We start from the raw sequence: 12087 nt of genomic DNA on the forward strand, positions 1-12087 counted from the left end.
TTAAGGTAGGAAAAACAACTCCAATGTTTCAGGAAGCACAGCTTTGATTTTAGGGGACTGCTAAACAGAAAACTCACTTCTGAAGTGAAAAATATGGTTTCCCTCAACTGTATTTAGGGGGATAAGACGTCTAATATCTCCAATAACTTCATACAATAATTATAAAACCAAACAGTGGAAAACTTAGTTATGTACAATAATATTTTATTCATCCATTGGGTTTTGAAGTCTTATCAACATTCACCCTTCCGAGAAGTCACTGTATATTTTTCTCTTTAAATATTTTGTCTTTAGTTGTTTTCATACTTAGAAGAGCCACAAGAAAACAGAGCAAATAATCTACCAAAAGATCTCATCAGAATATAAAAAAATATGCAGCAGTACTTGCAGCCCTCTCACTCGATTCACTTTAAACAAAAAATCTGATTATGACACTAACCACTAACACAGCCTTTTTCTCTATATCCCAAGCCCACAGTAGGGTCCAATGGATCCCCAATCACCACCTTGCCCTCAGAATCCCGGACATCTGGTTGTGGTCAGCCAAGTGGCGGAAGACAATTCGGCTCAGCCGCCACCTCCGCTTCACCCCCCGGGGCCTTGATGTCATCACACACCTGTTGCGTATTCTCACAGGACAGCTGTCCCTTGGTAAGGCTGCGATTTCTTTATCAGCCACCTCCTGCAAAACATTTTTTTTAAATGCATAGGAATTCAGTGGACATTTGATAAATTGTATCCCACAATGATTACTAGATATTTGGCTATGGTGAAAGTTAATAAATTATATTAGTGCATCATGGCTCAGTACTAAAAAATACTGACTGGCATTTTGAAAAGACACATTGCATAGTACCTGAAGCTCTTTGGGTAGGATGGTGTTCTTCCTCAGTGCATTAATCCGTAACCTCTCATTAGCATAGTCAAAAGCCATCTGTCTTCTCTTCACGTCCCTAAGCATCCTCCAGTCGACGTAGTAACTCCTCACCTGCTCCACTGCCCCCCAACAGCTCCTCAGGGCCTGCACGCAGCATTGAAGCAGTTTATATTGACAGTTAAGAGAGAACTAAAATATCCTTAAGAAAAATGTTCTTGTGATAACTAAAGAAACAAGGACAGCGATACTCTCTAATTGTCATCGTTGGAGCATCGATTTGAACTCTGTAGCTATCGTAGCAACATATGTCTTCAATACCAATGGAGACAAACGGATGCACTAATAAATAAATAAGTTATAGGACGACTATACGATTATAAGACGTAGGATGACTCGATATCACTGCCATTAATTTGTTCATTTTGGTATTTGGGAAACACTGAACAGTGAAGGAACATGGAGCTCATTCACAAGGCTTCACAGATCAACAACCATACTATAACAGCTTGTGTGTGGCTACTGACACAGTCCACTTCTATTACCCGTTTTAAGTGTTATCGGAAACAGGACTCTGGTTTGAATATTTATTTGAATTTTGAATATTCGAGTAAACATCGGGAAATGACCTCAAATCTGGTTCAGTTCCCCCCGTTTCATATGAATGTGTCAAGATAGTTCCCTTTGCCATTAGCTCCTACGCGAGCTACATAGGTAAAGTACACAGGTATGTAGCTATTACTCTATCTCCCTACATAGGTACTCTATCTACCTACATAGGTAGGTAACGTAGCATAACGAAGTCGTACAAGGCGTGAAGTTAGCATTAACTTCGAAGCTAATACCAGAAAGCCAGAAACAGCACGAATGTTAGCTAATGCTGAAAAGGTTGCTCTCTCAACCTCATACTCCTGTGATCCAGTCGTATTGAAAACATTTAAACATCCTAATATTGGGTTGCATGTATTAAGTTACCTGCTTTGGGGCGCAGACAGTTGAGTAAAGGGCATTTAAACCTAAACATGCTACCCTGTGCGCCGCCATATTGACCGATTCTGTCATACAGAACCACCGAAGGATGATGGTGGCACATGAGAAATGTCGCCCCCTATCGATCAGGAGTGAGAAAGGAGAAGTTTATATTTATATTGTAGAGGAGATTAAAAAATAACGTTGGATGTCCCCTTTAAATGTATGAACACATGCTTCAAAGACTTACTGCAGCAGTGTTTTTTAATGTGATTATTGATAACTAAATTCAATTTGGTGATCAGATCAGTGATGGCAAATCAACTCTACTCTTTGCAGCTTTGACCAGAGCAGGAGGAGTCAAGTCGTGCTTGAGACGTGTAGTTTAAGACCCCGGTAATACTACTAAAAACCAGCAGGTGTCAGTGTCGTTCCGTGCGTTCCAGGTCATACTGTCACAAAGAAGTGTCTGAACTTCATGAGGACTGAAATCCCATTCTCCAATCCTCTGAAACACCAGACACATCACTTCTCCCCTGAAACCACTAACAATCTTGAATGATGGACGTACATGTATAATGTACAGTGTACTTATTTTATGACTCAGCAGGAATGGTTCTACAAGGTTTATTATTAACAATTGCAGTAGATTCTATTTGTTGTTTTAAACAATCCCTATAATTTTGCATGAATTCTTGGATAAATACAAACACATGACACACTGCAGGCTTTGCTTCCTCTATAAAGAGTAACATCATGAAGCAGGCTGGAAAATCTGTAAAGGCTTGTGTTAAATGAAAATGACCGATTGCGTCAGTGTAGCTCATATAATAGAGGTATTTGTCAAACTGATGTTACATATACAGGATCAGCTCTTGTATGGCCTGGGTTAGTGGGCAACCTTTTTTCCACCATAAATGTACTGGTTTCAATTATATGGTTGTCAAGCAGGACAAAAAAGTGCTTTTTTTGTTGCATTTCCATTTAACACCAGGGGTGTATCATCATTCAACTGTTTGGCCCTCAGTTGGTTTTGGCTTTAAACACCTAAAGTGGGAGTACCACCAAGAGGGCAAAACCATTCCTTCTGCAGTGCATTTGATCCCACTGGCAGAGAGATGTAAAAGTCGAGAGGATCTGAAAGGTGGCCTTCTTTGTTCCCATGCATTGTATAATGTATGATAAATGGACAGATTAAAGCTTTGCGTTGGTTTGTCAAAACAACTTTTTTGCAGGAGGAGTTTAAATATTCTGTCATCAGATGTTGATTTGAGTTTGAAACTGTTTGAAAGTGTGAAGAATAACGTGATTAGGCGTACAATGGCTCATAAATGAAAACACTTTTGATCTGTTGTGTGTGGCTGGGATGGAGAGGAAGCACTTCTTGGACTTTTAGACCTCAAGAGTGGATAATACAGATAACCGAATAACACTTTCTATCAGCTGGCATCAAAGGAGCAATTGAAAATCAAAGTGTCATGTAGACAGGTGACTTAACAGCAGTGGAGTTGCATGCCTCACGGAGGATCAAGACCTCAGCCTGGATCAAAGCAAAGACTTGGGAGATTCAGGGCCAAAGCCGCGCAATATAGACCTGAGCTGTTTCTGAGATAAGTGAAGATTACTCAACAGCAATGCAGAAAAGTGACCTTATCCATAAAAAACGACAGCAGTCCACGATGGACATGCAGGCTCAAAATGGTGTAACTGCGACTGATAATATAAGGCTTAAGTATATCATGTATTTTTATATACACACTGTATATAATATCTGTATGTATTATTTCATATTTCTGTATATATATAATATTCCATCTAATTTCAGTTATTGTGGATTTTTGTGTGCATTTTTGTTTTTATTTTGTTACTGCAATGAATAACTGTTTTGATCTAGTTTTTTACTGCGTCTGTGTGCACTTTACCTCTTTTTCCCCTGCTGGGAGACAAATGGATTATATTATCTTATTTTATGTAGAAATTGAAAATACACAAAGCACTAGAGTGACCTTATTGTCATCTAATAATGCCCAGTTAGATGGATGAGATGGGACCTCAGCAATCACCCCCTCTGGTAGTTCAAATAATGAGTGCAGTCATCTCCAGCTGCCAAAACAAAATGTGCCTTATGTTTCTACGTCATAAAATCATATTATATGGGGCCATAAAGTGCTGGGAGTTGCCACGGAGAACAGGTGTTATGAATCTAAAAAAAAAAGTATCTTATCTTTGCTGCATATCCCAGCAACTGTCTGCACATTTTGAAATTAATACAACCAAGTCATAATTAAAAGCAAGAATATTTTTGTGATTTATTATGAATTGATATAAAATGTTAATACACTTTTTCTTACCTTTCTATTTAGCTCATTTGGACAAATGAATTGAATGTGTCATAATTCCACAGACGTAGTCCCGCATAAACTATAAGTGAGCTAATTGTAGTCTGTTGGATCAATCTAAAAGAAAAGGGTTTGCTCTTTCTTCTTTTTATTTTTACAATGTTTCTTTACTTTAGCTCAGTGAGGGCCCATTTCAAACATTTTAGTAACTTAATGTCCAGAAGGTGTTATGTCTTGACAGACCAGTCTACACAAATGTGGTTAAGTGACCAGAGCCCATTTAAAATATTCCACTCTTTCTATAATAATCATTATACAAAGAAAGCATACTCAGATGCCTGCAGTACCTGCTGCAGAGAGGAAAAAAAAAACATTACTATGAGACATTTCCTGTATTTCTGTGGGTAAAATATACAACTCTCTCCTCGACATGTCGTAAACTTCACAAGCGGAGACACAGTTTGCAAGTCTTCAACTGGACCATTGTCTTATTCTGGACGTAGCTCACAAACTCATTTGCCAACTGAAAAGGAGCAAGCACATGTTACAGTATTTAAAGCTGATTTAATGAAATGATTGACAAAGTGAGCCATTCAGGCAGGGTTTTGAAGCACGGAAAAGTCATGCAGTCATGCAACTATAATTTAAAGTTGTTTAAGCGCGCCTCAAGAGGAACTGAGCAGGCAGAATTTCTATATAATTAATTAATTTATTGAAAGGAATAAGTTGTCAGATTGATTTTTATACCTGAATATTAGTTTCCACACTTAAAGGCACTGAATCAGCAGCCTCCGGCCATTACGACACCTCACTGACACGTCTGCAGAAGGACGTCGTTGAGTAATCAGCATCCATCTGAAGCAGATACAGCTCATTTGGTGAGAGGTCGTGACCTCACTGACTCAGGGGTCTCTGCTTCGCAGAGCTCGGGAATGTTTAGCATTCCCTGAGAAGACAGAGAAAGAAGGTACAGAGAAAGCGTCGACACATTTTGGGCAGGCATGCAAGCAGGAAAGTAGACTTGCATCCTTAAGGACTGAGTTCACATCTAATCGCACACAAAACGGGCCATGAGTCAAAACAACACATTGGGGCCATGTAACAGTTCAATGAATGGATACTACAGGAGAAATGAATAATATCAAAGAGTCTAGTTAGATTTTGTATTGTAATTAAAGGTACTAATTGTACTAATTAATTCATGGTCAATAATATCATTATTATGTAGATTCCAAGTATAACATGTAGATGAATGTAAAATATGTTTAATACAAAACTTGCACAGGAAAAGGTAGCAACATAGAACTGAATTGTCAGCACATTCAATTAAATGTTTCTATTAAGATAATATACGTTTCATGACAGTCACGTGTAAGGGTTGTACAGACACAATGTATACCACGCACAACCCCCCAGATTTACCCTTTTCTCTTACTGCAATAATGAGACCACTGGATATATCGGTCTGACTTTTAAAGCTTCCATTTATAATGTATGATGCCCCATAAAATGCACAAATAGAAAGTCTTCTCATTTTTGACATTTGCAAAATTGTGCCCATCAAACACTTTACATTTTCAAAGCACCAGTAGGGGCAACAGGTGTAGGCGTGATTGTTTCACAGTACCTGTTTTATCACTTCCTTGTACTGGCAGATATATGGCGGACTCAACATTATCCATCACAATATTGTAAGAGCTAGAACTGAGTCTTTTGGGTCAAGTAAAAATAATGAGTCCCATCTGCTGATATGCGGCATTCACTCATGCTCAGCTGAGGGGAGTATTTCAGAAAACCAACAACCCTTCCTCTCACATTCAAGAGCTGCTCCCCTATTTGTTTGATGCATAACCTCATAAAGCAAAACTGTTTTGTTGTCGGTCCGTTTTTCTCCACTTCAGAAAATACGAAGACCTATTTGCAAAACTGAAGCGCATATAAAATACAGTATGACTTAATGAAAAGGCGTTGACGTTATTGTCAAGAAGAAGAACAGGAATAGTTAAAGAAGATAAGATCTGAATTAAAAATGAGTCCAGTTACTTTGTAAGGTAAACACAGAGGGAGAGATAGAGAGGGAGGGGGTCTATTCACATCTGGGATCACACTTAGTTACCGGACCACCAATGCTACCAAGGAAGAGTAGCTTTTAAAAACAAATCTTTTTTGACCCGAGAGAATCAGATGAAGGGTAACTCCTGGTGCCGTTTTACAAAGCCCACATACATCCTCCTTGTCTTGAGTTTGAGGGAGTGTTGATTTGTATGATGCTACTTTTCACACGTTTGTGTTCAAATCGTACGTCCCCCCCGGCTTCCGGCAGGGACCCTAAATGTCTTGACCATCAGTAAACGTTTTTTAACTGTCAATTAAAATGAATAATAAAAATAGTTATAATACAGGATTTGATTGAAGTCCACGGAGACTTACTGGAATCTGTTTGTTCATCAGCTGCAAAGGTCGCAGGGCTTTACCTGCTTGAGCTTGTGTGCCTTCAAAGTCTTGTTAGACCTTGTTTCTCTTCCCTGAGGCAAAAATAAAACCACCCTTGAGTCCCTGAGATCAAAAGGCGTGAGCGGCGTCGGGTGGACCGTGGGGGTCAGGTCTCCACATGACGTCTCGTGACAGGACAACCCAACCCCGAGGACTGGTATCCACATCAGGCCGCGCAGTAAGCTCTGTAACAGCTGCTGACACCGGCTCGTCTGTCACTCTGCTGCTTGACTTGCCTTGTCTTTTCCAATCAACTCATTTGCTGATGGGCTTGCGCCGATGCCATGGAAAGGAATAAGAGCAACATTAATTATCATCGCGGTGGCAGGCTCCTTTTCTTATTTCTTCTTTTGCGAAACACTTGGACAAAAGGCGTAGACACGCTTTGTGGCACACAGTCCGAAGTCGTGAGGCAGATGTGTACCGCACTCATGACGTCGCAGAGTCAAGACCACAGCGGCTGCTTCACATCGCTGTCACAGCTCACATGTCGGTCCTCGTCATCGGCTGGCTAACCAAATCGAAGCCGCATTAAAGATAACGTGAATGAAAATCTGAAAGCAGGATGTGTTGGGCGCTCACAGTAGTCCAACAACATCAGCAGATAATCCCGAGTTGGACGTTTAAACATTTCCTGCACATGTGTTGCCTCTCACTTAGTGGTTGACAAACAAACGTAAAGCTCAACTGTGATGTGCATTAAAGATAACTGCAGACAGGGCAAGATGTTATGGTTTATTAACACGTATACAATGTCGGTTTGTGTGTGTGTGTGTGTGTGTGTGTGTGTGAGGGCTTTTGTCTACACACGGGTTTATTTGTATGTGGAATCCATGAAAGGAGGCTGAACACACGCGCGCACACACACAAGGGCTTTAAAAGGAACACACCAAACCTTTCCTTAAATGATTTAGGCTTCATCTACACAGCGTCTTCTAATCTAATCTGCTTTCCACCAAGGTCGCACACGTTCAGTTTAGGAAAAAAAAAAAGTTTCAAGTGTAAACATGAAGCACAGCGGGACGTTGACGCCAGCCTTTTCTTCCTCGGGCCCCATCGGGTTATTTCTACGTAAACAATGAGAAAACATCTTTTAAATGTTTAGACAGGAATGGAAAGTTTACTTGATTAGATGGAAAATTGCAACCTTTAAGTTGTGCTGTTCTAATAACCCTCAGACAAGCCGCACATTTTGTCAGTCTTTAAACATATTTCATGTGTTAGATAGCTTCAAGTACTATTTGGATGCATCTGTCAGTTGCCATTTTTGCACAAAGCCCATCAGAGTGTAGCTGCCCTTTCAGATCATATCAGCCCTCTCAATCAACGGTTTCCAGATCCACGAGGAAACCCACAATCAGTGAGGTTTATGTTCCCCTTACCACAGTTAGCCTGTGGGTGATTAAATACACCCTGTGGTTCAAAGAGTGCAGTTAATGGGCTTTTACTTCAAGCGATCCAATGAAGGTTCAGGTTTAAGTTACTGAAAGTGGTTGTTTGAGCAGAGGTAGATATGCGGTAATTATAATTGCACAATCATTTATCTTGTGGTCGGTAGCCTCAGACACTTGTGTTTGTGACTGGGGAGCCCATCTGATCCAGGCCAAATGTTGTCATGAGGGGTTGCAAAGTTTTAAACTTTAAGCTAACTTTTATCCATTCAAAATTGTCAAAATCAGTCTCGCATCTGCATATTAAATATGAAGCTACACCCAGGAGATGGTTAGCTTAGCTGCAGTTTGCAGATGTGACACTTTGTGGCAGGTGTTGGAGTCCCTTACAGCAATTGCAGATCTTCATTAGTTCGGTAAAAGCTAAACTTTTATTATTTACGGTAAGGTTTTGAACAGTAAAGCTTTAGAAATAAATAATGCAGCAAGCATTTGGCTCTGACATGTTCAAACTGTTGTGTTGATTTTGGCAGGATATTTATTTTCTGAACAATGCTTGCAGGTTCTTAAATGCTGTCCTAACTATAAACATATGAGCATAAGGAGGGCTTAGCTGGCGGTTGGAACAAGACAATAATAAAGCGCTTGAGCGGGCGTAAGAGTGGACTTTAAATCACTTACTCTATTTAGCAAGCGTTCCAACTCAAATCCAAAACCTGCAGAAGACCACATGCTGGGATTGAAGTTTGAGTTCATCTCAGCAGTGCTCGCCATTCCATTAGCTCTGACAAAAAAGATGCGCAATTTCTCTACTCTGACGTAACAATGTTGTGATTTATGTTGTGATTCATTCCTAATGTGTTTCATAGCACATTAAGGGTGGAAAGTAACTGTAAGATATTTCTCAGTCAGCATGATCACTAATCCACCAAAAGGAAAATCTAGTAGTGAGCGGCATACTCAACTTCCAATGAATTATAACATTCCTATCCTGATAAAGATGATGGAAAACCCTGTTCTGGAAGCGTGCTCGGTGTTTAAAGAACATGAGTAAGATGTGAACCATATCTTACTAACCAGATCCCAACCTGCCCAAAAAGTAGAAGAGGTTCCACTGCCATCAAGAGAACACAAGAAACACAGTTTTAACTGAGCAGCCCACCATTCATTTCCAGACATTTTCCTCAATTTGGGAATTGTAAATCTGTCAGTATCTACCACACATTTGTTTTCTGTAAGTTCTCATTTATTTATGGGATTTGTTTTCATCCAGCATGTGACATAAGGTGCGTGATGATAAAATAAGGCATCCATCGCATAGAGTAAGAGGCTGCTGATTTCAAGGTGCTTCAAATGTAGTGGAAAGCATCACAGGGAAGAGGAAGCAGATCCATCTCAGTCCCACATAATGATCGCTTTGATTCAATGAAGACTCCAAGGCAGCAAACTCCGGTAGTTGAAATCCTCCTCTTTTTACTAAGTGCTGGACATGTCAATATGAGTAAACCAGATAGAGATCATGGAAGGTTGACCTTTTACATCTTTTTTCAGGAAAAGAACAGGGATAACGAGAGGAAACAGACATGCGTTGCATCAAGGGAAAGTAATATGAAATTCACCCTGCTGTGAGTTCTGTGGGAGCTTTGTCACATCTGCTGCCAACACGGACCGTGTTTCCCAACAAGTCATTTCACCCTGAAGGTGTAATGACATGCATGAGATATTTACTCATTGTCCCATGAAGTGTGCTGTGAATGTCACCCCCCCCCCCCTATACACACAGCTCCAGCTTGTCATGGTAAAAAGTGCATGAACAAAGTTCATTGTGCCCATTTAACATTCTGTGTAGCTTTTTATATTCAGGATTCCTCTCCCTTAGTCAGGAATGATCAACACATTTGTTAAGTTTGAATGAGGAAGAGGTGATGAATGGATTATAGAACGTGGAGGTTTTATTCAGGGTAACTGCAGGGTACAGCAGCTACCTTCACAGAAATGGATTTTTTTTTAAATAAGTCGAAAAGTAAAGTAAAACGATCTTTTCACGTACCGGATGCAGTTAAATGCAGTTGTGGAGGAGTCGTCAGCTGAAACATGAACGTAATTAAAGCTTGCTGACATTTGTGACGAACATGTTGACAACTTTGCTTCCTGCGTGATGTGTGAGAAGGTGTGTGTTTGTGTGTCACTGCATTTCTGTGTGCTGGTTGGGAATCGTCTTACATCCATCCAAATAAAGCAGTCTGTAATTGGGTCCAAACTGATCTCAGATAAGCAACAAGCATTCTGCTCACGCCAAACATGATGCCACCATGAACACATATGCAAACTCCTGCTACCTACCATCAACCTTTTGCTCCTGTCTTCTATACTGCTATTAATGTACAATGGGGGTCCCATTAAACCATGAAGGTCTGCGGATCTCAGATCAACATGTAAGTAGTATATTTTAAATGCCTGCATGTCATTTGTTCAGCATTGTTCAGTCACTGATTTCAGAAGTATAACCGATACGGTGAAGGGAAATGTGTTAGCTCATGAGCTAAAGGAATTTCATGTTATTCTCTCTTTTTGTACTTTCATAAAGATTTGATTCCATATGATTTAATGAATATATTAAAATGAATTCATTTCAACATTACATTAAACTGCAAATTCCTCCTGAAAAAGACTGCTGAGCTTTACTTGTTAAAAGGATTCTTTCAACATGATGACAGGGGAGTTCAAAGCCACTTGATTAATCTTTGCAGCGTTTTTTCATGATTACCAGCTTTCAGGAAAACAGCTCTTTTCACACTACCTGCCCAGCATCAAATGGCAGATTGACTAAATTGACCAGCTAGACTACGGGGTGCAGCATTTATCTATTAAGAGACAAATCGTTCCCTCGGGAGGAAGAGACCAAAACACAGCTCGAGTGAGTGTCGGACAAAGGTGAAACTTCAAATTGGGAAAATGTTTCTAAGAAATTATAATAATCATCACTGGGAATCAACATTAAATATCTTTCAAGCCACGTAGACAAGAATATTTTCCAAGATGCCCGTGTGTTTCTTTCAGTAAACCAGTTGACTCTCAGATGAACAGCTCAGTCTTGGGTTTCACGGGTGCTAATTGTCTCCCTGTGCTGCGTGCTGTGATGCGCTGCCGAGCATCTCACCAGCTCATCGGGGGAAAAGAAAGACCAACATGTCACAGAGCAGAACAAAAGTTCAAGTCTCGTTTGTTCAAACAGCTACACCTGGCTCCTGGGCTTCAGCTCCAGTTTCGCCTCAACGATCCCACGCGCCTCCCGCAGACACTGGAAACCCTACTTATATATTTATAGACAAATAGCCGCTGTCGGCACAACGTGTTGCCAACCTTGACACTTGGAGTGTGTTGTGATGCTCACGGGGGGAAACAACTGATGTGTGTGTGTGTGTGTGTTCTGTTGGTCTGCACCTTTGGAGCGTAACGTAAAACCAAACTGAAACAGGATGTTTTTGTTCTTTGCTTCCATCTGTGGAGATTTTTGATGGAGACGCTGGTGTTTTTTCCGTGGGCCTGAAGGACTCAGCCGGCCATGTGACCCCCCTCTTCGCAGTGGGCTACAGTGATGTAACATTTCAGAGAGAATAGTACATCAATGTGACTTCCCGTGTTAATCATCCAACCAACACTAAAGTGTTGAATCCAATTTGGTTGTAAAATGTCCTTTTTTTTAATCTAACCTCGCCCCAGTGGTTCCCTCTATCCTAAGCTGACTCTCTACGTTTTTATTGGCTTAGATCCTTCCCCCTTGAGTCCAACCGTAATCCAGAAACTGTGCTTAAAGACCTTATACTCCTTCTGCTAAAGAGATTCATTTCAACCTCCCCCGTTACAGAATACCAACCACATACAGGCAGGGTAAAACGGTATTACTATTATTAAAGATTTAAGTGACAAACTTGTGCTGAGACGATGAAGAAGCAAGGTACCAGTGGGGACAAGAGGAAAAAAAGCTGTTAAAGGCTGCTCATTATCTCTCTCCTCCTCC

At 40.5% G+C, this 12087-nt stretch overlaps 1 protein-coding gene across 1 annotated transcript; it reads right to left on the minus strand.

Moving 5' to 3' along the window:
- Positions 1–187: 187 nt before the first annotated feature.
- mrps14 (mitochondrial ribosomal protein S14) lies at positions 188–1978 on the minus strand. Its single transcript, XM_037458715.2, has 3 exons — positions 1850–1978; positions 857–1021; positions 188–682 (listed from the first exon to the last, which is right to left on the minus strand). Exons 1-3 carry the CDS (start codon positions 1934–1936, stop codon positions 500–502), a joined length of 435 nt encoding a protein of 144 aa, XP_037314612.1. The 5' UTR covers positions 1937–1978; the 3' UTR covers positions 188–499.
- Positions 1979–12087: the final 10109 nt, after the last annotated feature.

This window comes from Pungitius pungitius, chromosome 15, assembly GCF_949316345.1.
Source record: "Pungitius pungitius chromosome 15, fPunPun2.1, whole genome shotgun sequence".
Lineage (NCBI taxonomy): Eukaryota > Metazoa > Chordata > Actinopteri > Perciformes > Gasterosteidae > Pungitius > Pungitius pungitius.

Coding starts and splice junctions, on each gene's coding strand:
- mrps14 (XM_037458715.2), bottom strand. CDS start 1,936: ATGACAGAATCGGTCAATATGGCGGCGCACAGGGTAGCATGTTTAGGT. Junction 1,022..1,849: donor CTGTCTGCGCCCCAAAGCAG/GTAACTTAATAC, acceptor TGCTGCGTGCAG/GCCCTGAGGAGCTGTTGGGG. Junction 683..856: donor TCCTACCCAAAGAGCTTCAG/GTACTATGCAAT, acceptor AATGTTTTGCAG/GAGGTGGCTGATAAAGAAAT.